The sequence below is a fragment of the Hippoglossus hippoglossus genome, chromosome 18 (assembly GCF_009819705.1).
Source record: "Hippoglossus hippoglossus isolate fHipHip1 chromosome 18, fHipHip1.pri, whole genome shotgun sequence".
NCBI classification, from domain to species: Eukaryota; Metazoa; Chordata; class Actinopteri; order Pleuronectiformes; family Pleuronectidae; genus Hippoglossus; species Hippoglossus hippoglossus.
In genome coordinates this window covers 1,113,880-1,131,758 of record NC_047168.1, presented here as the reverse complement: position 1 = coordinate 1,131,758, position 17,879 = coordinate 1,113,880, and the positions used below count along the sequence as shown (strand labels likewise).

The 17,879-nt window shown below is 43.7% G+C and overlaps 1 protein-coding gene across 2 annotated transcripts in view; it reads left to right on the top strand.

The window, feature by feature from the left end:
* Positions 1 to 1,852: 1,852 nt before the first annotated feature.
* The window catches only part of eml3 (EMAP like 3), a 50,028-nt gene continuing 34,001 nt past the window's right edge, over positions 1,853 to 17,879 (top strand). The window contains exon 1 of one of the 2 annotated variants that reach the window (XM_034615629.1): positions 1,853 to 1,989. In XM_034615629.1, the coding sequence (XP_034471520.1) occupies positions 1,965 to 1,989 (25 nt within the window). In that variant the 5' untranslated portion in view covers positions 1,853 to 1,964. The remainder of the gene's footprint in view (positions 1,990 to 17,879) is intronic. The other variant, XM_034615630.1, reaches the window with a different exon arrangement.

Sequence of the window (17,879 nt, the reverse complement as noted above, 5' to 3'; positions counted from 1 at the left end):
ACAGAAACATTTGCGCAAATGTGGTTCCGCTATTACTGTCGTAATATGTTATTGAGCTGTTGTATCCGCATAATGTGACCTGTAATTGTTTAAAAGGTCAGTTATATTATGTATAATTTATTTCCAGGGCCCCTGGTAGCATGTCCGGCGAAACCATACTTTACTGGAAACAGCTATCACCGTGCTTTTTATACAATAATGGATCAAATGTATGTTTACAACACACGCCCATGTTGTTTCTACATACAGCACACAAACACTTTCTGGTCTGTGTACCATTGGATAGTCCGTAATCCATTTGTAACCATAAAACCGTAATTCTGTTATTTGTCTCAAAAACCCAAAAAAGGTTTTGGTGTCAGAATCAAAAAACGGATTTGGATTTTGCCAATTATTTTATCATTTCTCTTTTGGGACTAAAGAATGAAGATGCAGCTCAGGCAGTTTGTTTTTGGGGGGTGTGAAATGAAAAACGGAAGTCAAGTGACAATTAGTTTTCATTTCAAACTTTAACAGCAATTCCCCATTTTTATTTCTATAAATTCCTGTTTTGCATTTCTCATTTAGAACAGAAAGTACAGTTATGCCTAGACCGGAAGCAGAAGTGAAAAAGTATTTGCAAAAAAATAAAAGCCATGAGGATAATGGGCAAATCTGCTTTTAAAGGCAGATGTGGAAATGGACAGGCGTGGAGTGGCTAATCAGGGACGTGTGTAGTGGGTTCAGTGTGTAGAATGTACTGCCATCTAGTGATGAAGTTGCATGTTGCAGCTGAATACCCCTCACCTCACCCTCCCCTTCCAAACATGAAAGAGAACCAGAGGTACCCTTCAGTTGTCATAAAAACTCAACTATAATAAAACTGTAATAAAACATAAAGGGCCCATTCTGTGGTAAAGAAAACAACAATTTGTACAATTTAGATGATTACACACTTGTGGAAACATCACTAGGAATGTTTTAGATTCAGTTTCAGCCAATAGATCCCTTTCACCTTAATCTCACAGAGTTGAACCTATAACTCAGGAAATGAAACTGGCGGAGGAGCCACACAGAAGGTGGGCGGTGCAGGACGCAAGCTCGCCGCGCGGTGGCGACAAACGCCTAGTGAACAGGGACAGCCTGCTGGTCGTGACGCTGACAGCCGCTGAGTTCAAGCCTCATAACTTTGTTGTTGTTGTCGTAAAAGTTGTTGTACTTGTACACATTCAAACATCTGTCTGAGTCCCGGGGCCTGAGAGGAAACACGTGTTGGAGACAGTGAACACATGCAGCGTTTGACAATCACAATGAATCTCTGCACAGTGACTTTACCGCGAAAAGGGTCAAGTTAGATGTAATGGTTTCCGGAACACGTGCCGGCAAACACAACTAGCGTGACTGTTTTTTCTATATCCTTGTTTAAATGTATTTATTCCCGCATTAATTTGAACTATTTAACATTTCATCTTGATTCTTGTGCGGTTTGCGATTGTTTTCATAAATATTTTTATTAGTTCAATAAATAAACGTGTTGATTAAGTTTTGTTCCGTTAAATCATTTTGTGTGCTCCATTGAATGGTATAACATGAATTGTAATCTCGGAGCTAATAGACGGATGTGTTGACCCGCATGTTGATTTACATTTTGCTTTGTTTATTAATGTCTTGTGAAAGAGGGGAAGATTACATAAGGTTATTCTTCTTTCTTTCTTTTTTTTGTATTTGCATTCAAGATTTTGTGTTTGCATTCAAATTGTTTCGTTAGGTCGATGAATGAAATAAACTTAAACACATACACACACACACACCACGTGCTTTATTTTTTAGGGAAGCGACCCACATTTCCGGTGTGTGTTCTATCACACCGGGCAGTTTGACTCACGTCTGTGGTGCGTGACTGCTGACACTCCTCTCCGAGCATGGACAACACCTCAGTGCAGACTTGACGTCTAAGAAACTTCCTACTATTCACGTCTTGGATTATGAGTTCCTCTACAAACAGTTTGGGTGAGTGGACGGATGCGGAGCGGTGTTTGTGTTTGGTGCTGGGAGTGAGACTTCTTACTGACAACACACAGTGTGTGGGTTCGGATCCGCCGCTGACATCCTTTACGCAGGGAAAAGTTCGCCTGAGCGCGTCGGGGGATTTGTCACAATTGTTTGTTTTTCGCTGTTCGGCAAACGCACGTCGGTCAGACAACGTGACAGTAACAGTATTCTAGAAGAAAAAGCAATACAAACACACTTCAGATTCGTTCGTCCCAAAAAAACTCAAAAGCAACTTTTAATTTAATAAATAAATAAAAGTTGCTGTGCAGTGTTTGCTGCTTCCTCCCATGTTGTTGGTAGGGAGCATGAATGGTGCTGCACGTGATTAAATAATGGCTCCTGAGAATGAAGCAGTTTAGATGGATTATGAAAGAAACGCCCTGTGAACCAAGTGATCGGGGGGGGGGGGCAGCTCATTGATCGCTGTTGTAGAAGGAGTATCATTGTGTAACTGTGCAGATCCATGGGGTCCCGCTGGGTTCCTGCGCTGCAGCAGAAGTTGAGGCGTGACTCTCTCTCACTTTTTGTTGTCCTCCTCACTCTTCTTCTCTTGCGACCGGCTGGCAAGCAGAGCGCGTTTACCTCTCCGAACATCTGCCTCTGTCAGAATCACCGTGTTTGTGAAGTGAAGTTCTGCCTTCTGCTGTTGGACAGAGAGGCGCAGCACTGATGGAGCTGTCAGGGGGGGGGGGGGGGGGGGGGGGGGGGGGGGGGGGGGGGGGGGGGGGGGGGGGGGGGGGGGGGGGGGGGGGGGGGGGGGGGGGGGGGGGGGGGGGGGGGGGGGGGGGGGGGGGGGGGGGGGGGGGGGGGGGGGGGGGGGGGGGGGGGGGGGGGGGTTAAAGGAAACTCTGCTGTCTAGTCAACCTTTTGCAAACAAAGCTCCACCTGCACAATGTCTAACAGGACCTGGAAGTGGGTTGCACAATGCTGCTTTTGTTGCACATGTGTGGGCCCCGCTCGCCCACCCCTTGTGCTGGTGTTGTGTTTACTTGTCTTGTAAAAAGTGGGGCAGCGAGGCACTGGGAGCAGTAACTGTCACACAGGGACATCCGCCCGCATCTGTGTGCAGGGATGCGCAGAGCCTGGGTCTCTCTCCTAATGTCTCACTGTGAAGGTGATTGTGTCACAGATGTGTGATCTGGCTGCACTGTTGCTCTGCCTGTGTCTCACTGTCAGATGACCACCGTGCACCACGTCATGGTCACATCATGTTAGTGCTTCACACACATGCACATGCACACACTACATGCAAATGGGGGAAATTTGTCCTCTGCTTTTGACCCATCTGTGTGAACACAGTAGGGCACAACACACACAATGAACACACAGAGCAGTAGGCAGCCATGGACGGCGCCCGGGGAGCAGATGTTGGGGGAGTAAGGTGCCTTGCTCAGGGGCACTTAGACAGTGGGGTAGGGAGAGTCCTTTTGGACTTGAACAGATCCAGGTGTTTGTCCATATACAGGTATGTTTTTGTCAGTCCGTGGCCTCAAACCAGCGACCTTCCAGTCTGATGTCCCGTTACTTCCTGCCACTAGTCCACCGCCTCTCTCTCTCTCTCTCTCTCTTCTCTCTCTCTCTCTCTCTCTCTCTCTCTCTCTCTCTCTCTCTCTCTCTCTCTCTCTAATAGTACTGAACAAGCAGATAGACCTTAACCCATTTCTGCTGTGCTGCTGTTGTAGTAGTAATAATAATAATTAATAACTCAAGGTCTCCTTACCAGGCAGAGACAAAAACAGAACAAAAAAGATGAATAAAATGAACAGTGAATAAAACATTATGTATGTTGGCCAAATGGAAAACAAGCAGCCTGAATATGCCAGTTTAAATAGATGGGTTTTGCGACGGGGATTTGAAAATGGAGAGAGAGTCAATGTGAAGAATGTCTGGTGGGAGGGAGCTCCAGGGGGCGGGGAGGCAGAGCGGCTGAAGGCTCGAGATCCCGCGGTGGTCAAGCGGGCAGGCGGTACAGTGAGGTGGATGAAGAAGAAGAACTGAGAGTTTTCAATTTCCACCTGTAGTGTATTTGATGACATCTGCTGTCAACGGTTTTGGTGACAGAATCATCAGGTTTCTATAGAGGGGGGGAGCATGGAGGGCAAAATTCCTCCAGATGATCTGCCTGAAATCTGTTGTGCATTTAATGTACATACCTGTCTATTGCAGTATAATTACTAGCTGAAGGAACAGCAACCATGAGCCTTATCTGACAGCTAGAAGTTAATGAAACAATGGGTTTTGAGGGTTCATATTTTTATAGAAAGTATTTAACTTCCTACTTCCCTGCACTCATTGCAAACAAGCAGTAACCTAGAGTGCATCACTTGTCCCAGTAGTATACTAGTATTGATTTATATTCTGTGCTCTCACAAGATTCTTTCAAATGCTAGCATGCAGACGGAAATTTCTTAATTAAATATGTGGTGTTGATGGACACACCATCAGGGTTTCAAAGGGTTAAAAAGAGTCCAACATCCCATAATCAGAATTTAAAACGTCTGAAATATGATTCTGACAGGTGTTGTGACGTGACTTTGATAAAGTTGCATTAACTTCAGTCTCACTTTTACATCTGTTGTTAGGAAAACTGTCACTGCTCATGTGACAAAGCTACAAAACCAACATGGATTTGATAATCGCTAATGCGAGCTGGGCAAATATCAATTTATTATTTGTTGTTCATCCCTTGTTTAATTATGCTTAAATCCAGTTGTCTTTTTCTTTTTGGTGCTGTAACGATTCTCTTCCCTGTGTGTATGTACAATGTATTGAGTCATGTGACAACTGCTGTTAAATGATTGCACTTGTGAACATACTTGACCGGTGAAGTTGAGTCTTGCACAATGTTCTCATAACCAAACAGATAAGATGGTCCAACTACAAAAACCAGGTTGGAATAAACCAGAAGAATCCTCTAATGTTTTCTGGTGTGAAAATGTGCAGTGTGGATTCGGGACACGGCGCAGCTTGTGCAGAGATCAGCAGGAAGTTGCATCATGGCAGCTATTTGAGTGTTTTTCCCTGAATGTTGTAATACTGGTTCTTTTCTTCAGAGCGTCAGATGCTGTTTTTCTAGAGTCTGGAGGTCGACACGCACTTCTTATTTTGTCTCTTGGAGCTGGATATTAAACCTGAATACTTCTCTTGTGCTGACCTAAATGTGTCTGCTGCACGACACAAAACGGAGAAAGCTGCCATTGAACGCGTGGTCATTTCTTATTGACGATTTGACCTCTTGTTGTTGCATGGAGGAACCTTTATTCTATATAATTAAAGCTGTGGTTGTTAAGAGAACAAGTATCAAATCATTGGTTCTGAACTGCCACTGGACGGGAATCAGAGCGAACAACAAGTCGTTTTGCAGTTAAGCGTTGGCCCCAAAGGTAAAAGAGCTCTGGTTATTTAATCAGTAGGTTCACTCAGTGAGGCCGTTGTGCTGCAGAGGTTTCTGTTCCTTCGCTGCTCCGCTTTCTTGCATCATGTTGTTTCTGCTTCAGACGGACACGACAGTTGCACCTGTGACAGCGAGTTGACCTGCTGCCAGCAGGGAGCTGGCACATGGACCCTCTCCTCAGGCTTTTTCACTGTTATTTTTAGATGCTTTTATCCACATTGACAGTTGTACATTTAACATGCATACCACATAGGCTGGCTTTGAATCCCTGTCTGCCGAAGAATCTAAATTAAGAAGCTCGGCTGCTGCATTCTTGATAGAAATGAAACTTTTTTTCTTCAAAGTTTCCATTTTTCCCCCTTGGCCACCTTGTTTTGTTTAATTTGATTAAACGCAGCTTTATTCTGGAAAAAACGCACAGTGTGACTGCAATATAAACAAAAACACACCTTTTTAAAAGGGTCCAGGTTGTTGCTGCACACACAGAAATACTGTGAGATGTATTCAGCGGTGTAACAATTCTGAAAACGGAACTGAAACCACGATGAAAGTCCACGATCTCTTATCCTGATGCCGGACTATGGAACAGCTGCCATCACTGCAGATGCAGCCTGTTGCGCTCTCATGACTTTACTAACAAAGTTCAACAGCAACATTATAACACATGCAAATCACCAGATGATTGAGGAGACATTTCCCACAATGCAGCTCAGTTATGTCCCTGCCTGCTATGAAATAACCTTGATGACCCCACTGTGATGTCATCAGGGTTATTTCTTCAGACTCATTAAAGCTTCTCCTGAGCCACGGAACACATTGAGACATTAAGAACGTCCCATCATTAGAAAGATGATGCGCTTAATTGGGATTTACTCTGACACTGACTTTTTCACTGTGGTGTGGCACTTATAAACCAAGTGATCAATCTAGGAAAAAAGATCAGATTAAATTTTAAATAATCCCATTTCAATCCTTTGTTGCATCAGTTGAATAATTCTATGTAGAATATCATAAAATAAAACCCCCTGAGCTGATATAGCGGCTGGTATATTGAACAGATGTAAACATATCAGCGGATGCAGACTCTCTTTCAGCTCTGTTTTTGGTCTCCACTCCAGCTGCTCTCTGACCGCGTGTCTGCTGTTTGCTGAGCCTTTTAACAACAGCTGCAGCTTGATACCAGGTTGAATGAGAGCTGGGCGGTGGATTGGAAAACCAAAATGAATGAGCTTCTCTTACTCGGTTAATCTCTACGCATAAAAGTTTGACATCCCACAGGAGCCATCGCATCCACCGTCCTCAGTGTGCTGCTGCCGTACACTGTGAGATAACTTTAGTGTTGCACACAAACTGTGCAGTTACTCACTGTCATGCAGCGGGGGAAGAGAAAATGTTTCGCCCGCTGTTTCACTTCTCAGATGGGACCTTAGATCGCTTGTGCAGGGGCGTACAGGATGTGGAGCGTGGCGTGGCGTCAAAATCAAAGAGAGAACTAAATGCAGCGAGTGCTGCACTATGGGACAAACTGCCTCTGTGGGTGGTTGAGGTCGTTATGCAGCACCCAAGGTGAGAGTTATAGAGAATGAGTGGTATTTACACAGAATATAGGTTGTGTAATTGTCAACTAACTGATCCAGGATATGCCGTTTAGCTAACACCGATACTTTATATCCTAGAAATGATCCGTCATTTCTGGGTCTTTGACACAAAATGTTCTAAGGGGCAGTAACTCGGATTACATTACATTACATTACATTACATTACATTACATTTAATTTAGCTGACGCTTTTATCCAAAGCCACTTACAATAAGTGCATTCAACCATGAGGGTACAAACCCAGAACAACAAGAATCAAGAAAGTACAATATTCTTCAAGAAAGCCAAACTACAAAGTGCTATAAGTAAGTGCCATTTAAGTGCTACTAAATTGTTAGTTTAAACTTTTATTCAAGGTATAATCGGAAGAGGTGTGTTTTTAGTTTGCGGTGGAAGATGTGTAGACTTTCTGCTGTCCTGATGTCATTGGGGAGCTCATTCCAACATTTAGGAGCCAGGACAGCAAACAGTCGTGATTTTGTTGAGTGTTTAGCTCGCAGTGAGGGAGCAGCAAGCCGATTGGCCGAAGCAGAGCGGAGTGAACGGGCTGGGGTGTAAGGTTTGACCATGTCCTGGATGTAGACTGGACCAGATCCGTTCGCAGCACGGTACGCAAGTACTAATGTCTTGAGGCGGATTCGGGTAGCCACTGGTAACCAGTGCAGGGAGCGGAGGAGCAGAGTAGTGTGAGTGAATTTAGGTTAAAGACCAGTCGAGCTGCTGCATTCTGGATGAGCTGCAGAGCTCGGATGGCACCAGCAGGTAGACCTGCCAGGAGGGAGTTACAATAGTCTAGGTGTGAGATGACCAGAGCCTGGACCAGAACCTGCACCGCCTTCTGAGTGAGAAGGGGACGTATTCTCCTGATGTGGTGCAGCATGTATCTACAGGAACGGGTTGTTGCAGTAATGTTGGCAGTAAGGGAGAGTTGACTGTCGAGTGTCAAACCCAGGTTCCTAGCAGTCTGGGTGGGGGCTACCACGGAGCTGTCAAAGGTAATAGTCAGGTCGTGGGTGGGAGAGCCTTTCCCTGGAAGGAAAAGTAGTTCAGTCTTGTCACGGTTAATTTTCAGGTGTCTGATTGACACCCACTGAGAGATGTCAGTCAGACAGGCAGAGATTTGTGCTGCTACCTGTGTTTCAGATTGGGGAAAAGAGATGTGAGTGAATGACAGAGCCGAGAGAGTTGGTGTACAGAGAGAAGAGGAGGGATTACAAACAGATTCACTGTAGATTGAAAATGAAATGGGAACTCATGCTAGTTTAATTATATGTGTGGACTCTGCTCCTGGCTGTAATTAAGCTGGATCAAAAGGAAAGTTTTAGTAAACTCAAACATCAACCAGTTGGACTAGAAAGACTGTGCAGATGTGCACTGAGACTCAACAAAAGAATCCGATCTGTGTGTGTGTGTGTGTGTGTGTGTGTGTGTGTGTGTGTGTGTGTGTGTGTGTGTGTGTGTGTGTGTCTGTGTGTGTGTGTGTGGTGTGTGTCTGTCAGACAGCCAACCTCCCACAAGACCTAGAATGACCCTGAGCCTGTCGGTGAAGTAGAAGATTCCAATAGAAGATTCTTATTTCCAGCTTCAGAATCCAATGCCCCTGCGTTTTCGTTTTTAGGATCATTGGATCCTTGTGGCTTTTCATCTGAATACCACCAAACAGGAGGTATTCAAACATGTTGACTGAACTGGTTTAGTTTGCTGCTACCAGGGCTGCATTAACCCATTAGTGGGCCATTGGTTTTACAGGAACGCACATTTCAAAGTTCGTTAAAGTTCATCTGCTTCATTCAGCACACAGTGGACATTTAGGCTAAAAACACGATGTAAGTGACACCGTTTCGAGTCGAATTTGAATGTTGGCGCTTAGTTTAGTTTACACAGTGCAGTTCCATGGTGCATACAGTGTTATTAAACACATTTTAAGATGTGTTAGAAAATGTGGGTGTTAGTCTGTGGCACCTCGGCGCGCCACAAGCTAAATAACTTAAGTATCGAAAGTGAATGCGTGGTGAAGCTGGAACCTTCCCCTGAGAGCACTGCGCTCCAGTCTGTAATTCAGTCTTTATTTGACTTGAAGGTGAAACTGTGGGACAGTATTTGACCATTTTTATTGACCAACGTACACCAAACTCTACGTGTTCACAGAAGGTGAAATAAGAGTCTCCTGTATGCGGTGTTTGATATTCATGCATCGTTTCCTGTCAGGTCTTCTGCGTGGTGCTGCTTTTCGGGGCTGGAATTTAAAATGCAACACGCCTTCAGTGGAAACTCGCACATAGAGGAGTATTCACAGGACTTTGGGGGGGGGGGGGGGGGGGGGGGGGGGAAGAATCGTGAACCAAAAATGCCAAGGTTATGTTATGATGTACACGTTTCATGGTTATTCTTAAACACCGTGTGAACACAGCAGTGCTGTGATCTGAATAATAAGACGAATTCCAGTTGCAGTTGCTGTGAATGTAATGTGGATCAAATTCCTGCTTCTCCTGAGCCACTGCCAAACAGCTATGAGTCAGCCCAGTGTTGGCTTGTAACTGAAAAATACAAACAAGAAAACCAGGCGCTCAGAGGAGAGTGGGAAAGCAATCATGCGTTTGTGTGTATGCCAGTTAATAGCTGTTTGTGTTGTGGTTAGATAATTGCGATGGTTTGCAAATATATCACATTATCTTACAAATTCTCCCGATTGTAAAAACACGACATCAAAAAACTAAACTTGAGCAAGGAACAGAAAGAGGAAATGACAGTGGAGTGTTTGCCAGGGATTTGTTTTCTGTCCAATCACAAACAAGAAGTGTGGCCACACCCTCCTCTGTTATCTGAAGGTATCAGCCTGTGACTGACTGATTTGTCATTAACTGTAGATGTGATCCGGCTGAAGCTGGCTGTGTGTATATATATATATATATATACTATATATCTGTATATCTGAAGTGCATTCTCACATGTGAGAATCCGTCCTTTGGCTCCAAGTGTCCAGTGGTTCAGACCAATCATATCCATCTAGTAATCCGTTTGTTAGCGCCATTTGTGGCTCATAAAGAGGCTCTTTCATCACTTACATCAAACGTGGAGAGTAATTCTTCACTGTCTCTCCATGGAAAAGACATTTTGACTCCTTTCCTGTCCGGCTTCGCCAATTGCGATAAATGGCGATAGACAGATGGTTCATCCAATCACCTGCCAAATATCTCTTCAAAGAGCCTGCCCTTTTCCAAACACTTTCCAGCAAAGTCTCCCCAGATGGTTCCATGTAACAAACCATCTGGTGCGTCCCTACCAGCTCCCAATGCGTATTTTGTCTCACTTGGTCTCAGGATGGTGATATTTGTCCATCAAACGCTTATTGCTTCATATTTGTACAATAATTTAATTCAAACTTTTTTATTCCATAAGGGAAATGGCCCAGTGTCTATTATCCGTCGCACATCAATTGTGACATTCGTTATTTATGGACAAGTAATGCAGGATCTGCTGTAAATGATTCAATTACATCTCTCTTGACAGCGTGTGAGAGCCGCCGACTCACAACCTCTCACTCTACATGTACTCTAATGTACACTTATGTGGTTTTGATTGGTTGGCAAGGTTATAATCAAGTTTTGTCACGGTTTCAGGGCTTTACACAAGTATACGGAGCGGCAAGTGAGTGGGAATTACAGCGCACATTAAAATACTTGTGAAATGCTGCTTTGTCATTTGTGGTTTTGGATTCTGGAGGAAAAAAAGTCTCCTCGCACATATCGTAGAACTGCATCCGGTGAGAGTGGGTGTGATGAGTTGGTGGAAGTGAGACATCAGCCACCTTGTCTCTGCGTCACACGTTATTGGGCCAAGGGACGTCGTGTTTACAGGAGACTCAATCGATCGTCAGCCATTGTAGGAATCGTGACTTGTGTGTCGGAAACAACAGTGGAAACAGAGTGATATTGACTTTGACACACGAGAGACCGCTGTTTGCTTTCCATTTCCTCCTGACAGTGAACGTTTGTGTCTTTGAATCATGACCACAGTCGTTCCCTCGCATTAACCAAGTTTGATTTTCCCTACCTTGGTGAAATGACACGAAGCAGAGATTAAAGGGATAGTTCACCCAACAAAAATGAAAATCCACTCGTTAGCTACTCCCCGCTATGCCAATGGAGGGGTGGGTGAAGAGTCCACCAAACACTTTTGGAGTTTCAGGGGTAAACAGTGTTGCAGCCAAATCTAATACAATTGAAGTAACTGGTGATAAATTCTTCAAACGTAAAAAACAACAGAAAAATGGTTTGGTTCATCTTCTGTTGAAAACAGTTCTTTTGGGATAGTTTAGGATTATTTGTGGTCTTTACCAGACAGTGTAATGTTTGAATGATAAGGACGTTCCTTCTGCTGGTACTTATACAATAATTACAATACAGTGACATGAAATAAAGGAAATTAATCAGTTCATTAATTTTCTCGAGTCAAATGGAAAGATTTTCCTATTCCTTTGCACAAGTTAGTTAATATAATAGCTGAATATACAAAACAGCGACACACAGGCAGCCCATGTAGACAACAGGATCTAAGCATGTTCAGATCAAATGTAGATAATATAACAAACCTCCTGTAAGTTGTGAAGTGTGGCCTCAAAGGATCATTCTTTCAGTTTGGATCATTTTATTTTTCTCAGTACATCCCGCAGATGCTTGATTGAGATCTGGGCACTTTGGAGGCCAAGCCAACAAACTGAAGTCAAGCCCTCAACAAGGTTATTATCCTGCTGTAAGAACCCATTGCTGCCATGAAGGGTTGTGCTTGGTCTGCAGAAGTGTTTAGGTAGGTGGTTCGTGTCATGGTAGTGTCCACGTGAATGGCAGGAGCCGAGGTTTCCTGGCAGGACGTTGCCAAGAGCACCACACTGCCTCTGCTGGCTCTTCTTGCCATAGCGCGTCTTTTTCCCATGTAAACAATGCACACACACCTGGCCGTCCACATGATGTAAAGACGTGATTCATAAGACAAAGCCACCGTCCTCTATTGCTCCATGGTCCAGCTTTGACACACACACATGCCCATTTTAGGCGATTCGTTTAAGATGGGATCAGCTTGGTCAGTGTGACTGGTCTGCCGTACTACACAGTCCCATACTGTCTGTTCAGTCGGCTTCCTGTGGGACTGGACCACATGGGCTGAACGTTGCTCCTCACACAAATTCATTTCCCTTGTGTGCCTATGACTGCTTCACTGGGGGTCCCACTTGGTATACTGACCACTACATACTGGAAACACCCCTAAAACCCCTACTGTTTTGGAGATGATCCAATCTACTTGTCTAACCATCACAATTGTCAAAGGTCCTCAGATCCTTACTCTGGCCCATTTTTCCTGCTTCCACACTTCAACTTCAAGAAGTGATTGTTCCCCTCTGCATCGGCCAATTGGCTTGCTGGTCCCTCACTGCGAGCTAGCCACTCAAAATCAATATCACGACTGTTTGCTGTCCTGGCTCCCAAATGGTGGAACGAGCTCTCCATTGACATCACAACAGCAGAAAGTCTACACATCTTCCGCCGCAGACTAAAAACACTTCTCTTCTGACGACACCTTGGTGAAGAAGATTATGTCTAATAACCATAGTCAACTCTGGTGTTTACATTTAAAAAGAAAGAAAAAAAGGTTGTTGCACTTATATATGGCACTTACATGTAGCACTTAGTTTGGCTAATTGTATTTACTTGATTCCTGCTGTTCTGGGTTTGTACCCTCATGGTTGAATTGTAAGTCGCTTTGGATAAAAGGGCTAAATTATATGTAATGTAATGTTCTCTGTTTCAGACCTAGTGAGTCCAAACCCTCGACAGGTGCCTTGTAATGAGACATGTTGCTGATTGGTCAAGATGAAACTCTCTAGATGGCGAAGAGACACTTGAACATTTGATTTTAATTTGCAAATTGGAGCGTTGGCCTTTCAAAATCCACATTTACCCTTTCACTGCCCTGGTCTTTAAAACCTGACAATAAAGCATGGCATTCATCTCGTGTATGTGTAAAACCAGGGTCCAGCCTCCCAAGCACAGGATCAAAGGAGAGATCCTGTGAAGCTCTTTTACAGCAGCAGTGGGTGTGGTGCCTCCTCGCCATAAAAACAATATGGACTGGATAAAAAGAGACCTTTTCCCCAGATACACTGTGCAGAAGCAGAACTCAGGTACGGTTTTGAACATTTCAGATGCACTATGTGTTGACTAACATATCAAAGGGCTTTGCACCTCACTAGTATTTTGAAAGGTCCACTTTTACTATCAGTTTGGAATTTATATAATGCGTGAGCAGGAGTTACAGATGGACCTGGCTGTTTGGAGATGGTTAATAGGTTTTTCCCTCAGGGCAATTTCACCAATAAACAGAGCCTTTGGAGGAAAACGGCAGCTTCCTGTTTGGTGTAACTTCCTGTAGAGAACTGACCAGATGTGGACAGTGTGTCCCACGGCCAGTATGAGTCTAACAGTAGAAAATATTCCAGTTGTGTTCCAGTTAAACGATCTGCAGTACATTTACAGCCTGGTAACTTGACATTACACAGGAGCCGTTGCATCCACTGTCCTCAGTCTGCTGCTGCCGTACACCGTGAGATAACTTGACACTGAGTTCATTCCTTCTCAGATCTCTTATCCATGTATTATCTACAGCAGAATCTAATTGATATTTACTCTTGATCTTTTGATTTCCAAAGCTTAGTGTGTGTGATTTGTTGTGTATGTTCTACTCAACCCTATTTATTAAGTATTTGGGTATTTAGAGCAGATTGACTGACTGTTCTCAGGGGAGTTGTATGATTTGTAGTAGACTCGGTCAGTGGCCGCTCTACGTGTTTGGAATGGACAGTTTTCTTGGCCTGTGTTGAAGCTCCGGAGCTGCTTCAGAATTATTTCTTGTCCTTAGTGAGTCTTCCTCAAACAATTCCACAATATACTTTAGTTTGTGTGCTGGATGTTGTGTGCAGAGCAGTTAATGGTGCAGGGAGAGAGGTTATAAAACTTTGTGTTGATCCTACCTGGTTTATCAGCAGTAAAGATTTTATAGAGGTCTGTTAAGCAACCAGCTAAATCTTCAGAACCTAGTTCACAACCTTTCAAAACATTACATATTAACTTCTCTGAATCTGCACCATGTGGTGCTTCAGCATAAAGGGACTATCGTATCAATTCTGAACACTATATCATAGTGATATTTCATTTCTTTTTCATTTTTGATAAGTTTCCATTAATTGCATTTATTATTATTATTATATAGACTATTGAGTGCAGATTGATGAGGGACAATGGATTTAAATGATTTTTAGCATTATTTGAAACTAGAAGGGTGATCGCAGGGTGCCTCACCATATTGCATTTACATGTAGTGAGATCAGATACATCTGGGTCATTATCTGGATCCACAGCAAATTTCACCTATAAATATTAGCTTTCCACACATGCCGGTTTTATTTCATAGAAGTCTTTGCATGATTTCTTGAGAAACTTACCAAAATGAAATCTCGCAAGTGACGTGAAAGTAAAAAAAATCAATCCGCCCCACGTAATTGAATCTGCTCCAAAACACTAGATTTTCATTTGGATCTGCAGCGATCTTGCAATATTAAGGAAAGTGGGGGGGGGGGGGAAACTGGATCCTTCCTATGAAATGAATCTCCACCAACAGCATAGGTTCTTCCCTGACCCATAATGCACCTTTCCACCAAGTTTCAGGGTAATCCCTCCTTTAGTTCTTGTGTAATCTTTCCATCAAACAAATAAAAGCACAAAACATGACCTTATTGGCAGAGGTAGAAAGTGGCTGTCTCTGAAGACTTTGTGAATACACTGCGTTTCTGTGTTGTATCATGTCAGACCACAGCAGGGCTGAAAAACCTGAAAGGAGCAGACAGAAGACGGATGACATGCACCCACAAGCACTAGGTACAACTACATGATCCTCGTTGTAAACCTCTGGCCACAGACATTCTCCCAAAAAGGGTTAGATCAGCATATATCATAACAAAGACAACTCCCCACAAAGTGTTTGAGTGTTGTTTTAAATTCTCAATGTCTGCAACCCCAGAGCCAAGAACTGAGTGGGAACATGATTTCTGGAGGATGGATGGTTTGCTGACAGTAACACAGTGACCGTCCATCACTGAGTGGTGGAGCTGAATGGGCTTCATGTGGGTTCCAGAGTGAAACTCCGAGTTGATTTGTAATGAAGTTTGCTCTTTGATGCTTGCTCTGACTGATGAAGGCTCTCTGTCTCCTCTGAGGAGGGAGGCCCACAGTGGGAAGGGGCTCTCTGCACGTGTTTCTGCTTTTCTCAGCCTTTTCAGCAACAGCCACACACACACACACAAAACGAGGACTATGATATTTGAATTGTTTATAACGGGTTGTGTTTAGTGAGGAGGGTTCAGGACGGCCAGTAGAACTCCAGTCACTTTCTGTGTCAGTGTGCACAGGCAGAAGGAGGCCCGAGTTTCATATCAATGTGCAGTACCAAGAAAGAAATGTGTGAACCCCTGAGAACTTTTAGTTTTCTGCATAATTTGTTCATAAAATGTGATCTGATCTTCATCTGAGTCGCAATCATAGTTATTATACAATATGTTACTGCTTACGTCACACAAACAAGTGTTTCCATTGTTTCTTCATGGATCACATCCAATAAACACTCCCGGTTCTGCAGAAAAAGAAGGTGGACTGTTAGATTTAATAACTGGTTGGTCGTCCTTTAGCAGCAACAACCTTAGCCAGTATCTTTTATTATCTTAGCTTCCATTGCAGAGCTGCTTCTGCTCAGACATGTTCTCTGGACGTCTGGTGTGAGCGGCTCTGAGCTCATTCCACAGCTTCTCTCCTGGGTTAAGGTCCGGACTCTGGCTGGATCACTTCAGAAGGTGGATTTTCTTAGTTTGAACTCATTCTGTAGTAGATTTACTTTAAAGCTCAGGGTCATTGTCCTGCTGTTTCATCAACTTCTGCTGATCTTCAGCCGGCTCCCTGACATGATCCTGGAAGATGAAGCTCCCTCCACTGAACTGCAGCTGCGTGTTCTTCCCAAACAGTTCAGTCTTAGTTGCATCAGTCCACTAAACATTTTGTAGCGTTGTTGTAGAGAGTCAAGCTGCTCTTTAGCAAACTCCAGACACGGTCATGTGTTTCTGGAGAGCAGCAGCAGCTTCCTCCGTGGTGGCCTGACATGAGCTGTTTTAAGACATGACCTGCGGATAAAATCTGGAGAATTGGGTCCAGACTTTGTACCAGGGGCCAAGTGAAGAAAGTCTGCAGAAACCCCAGAGGCTCCCGCTTGCACATTTTGCGTTCACACGTACAGCCCCTGCGGTGTGGAGAAACGCTGTCGGATCACTGGAGTTCAGTGCATGTCTGAAAGCAGCTTTACTCTGACTTTGGACAAACGAATATCTTACCTCTTTGGGGTGACTGTAAAACTACAGGCTGCTTTCATTGAATCTACTTTTTGTTTGTTTATTATTATACCCTAGAAGAAGACCTGGCCATATTTTAAGACCAACGCAGATAATTCCAAATGTTTGACAAACCTTTTCCTGCCGCCGTTGTATCTTTCTCGTGATCATGAAAACATTAGAGCCTGCATAACTGCATTCCGATGTCTGTACGATAGAAGCTATCACCGGTAGCTACATAGCCGAGCATAAAGAATGGAAACAGCTCGTTAAGCTCTGTCCATTGGTAACAAAACGCACCAATATTCACAAGTTAAATCTTGTTTGTGAAAATGTAACTTGACACATTGTGGGTTTGGGTGGTGCGGCCCAAACATGGAAAGACACGATGACAGCCTGCTCGCTGTTGTCGAGGACGTCTCCCCAGCATCTTGGTGTAGGCCGGTGGAATGCTTTGATATTGGTTTAACAAGATAAAAATGCACTGTTAAAATAAGGAGGTATGATTAAACCTGGGAACATGGATTTTTTAAAATATAATAATCTACTATCAAAACTTCATGCTCATAGGTGACACACAGAAAAGCTGTGAACGAGCTCAAAGAACATCTTTTCCTTTCACTCACTGTTGCTAAACAATCAAGGCTGTGGGAGAAAAAGCTGCGTTGGCTTATTCTTATCAGTTTGTGTTGTGTTGCATTACGTAGTGAGTTTTTGCATGTGATGCTCATCTGCACTGAAGTCCACAGGACACATCAACAAACAAAGAACCGAACACGAATAGACACAAAACCACCAGCTCTTTCTTTGTGTGTGTGTGTGTGTGTGTGTGTGTGTGTGCGTGTGCGCGTGCGCGCGCGTTCCACTGGAAATTCCCACTGAGTGACTTGCAGTATAGCACTTCATCAAACACTTCCTTTTTCCTGTTCTGGCCACTGGCTGGAGGTTTCTTTGCGAGCTGCAGATCAGCAGACAGTAAGCAGCTCGGCTCAGAGGGAAAGCTGCAGTCGATTTTTAGACACATTTACTGGGCAGATGTTTTTACTGCCAGTTCATTGGATATTTTTAAATTCTGAATCACAGATGCTAAAAATTCCATAAAGGGAACAGATAAGTTAGTCGGTGACACGCCACACTGAAGTGTTATTTCTGTTGTTGTTTACATAATGTAACACAGCTTAGTGCCATGGCGTGTCTGTGGTGGTGTTTTCCATTTTGCACATGTGGCTTGATGGATTGTGTTTGTCAACCCAGAGGGGCAATTTGTCTTACACTAGTAGACAACACATCACACATAAAGAGATAGACATACAGTGGAAGTCATCATCACCATAAAATTGGAATCAAATATATAAAAAGGCTCGTGGTTAAAATGTGTAATATTTAGAGATGAATCGGTGTGAACATTTTGTATCACAATTATAGTGACTAA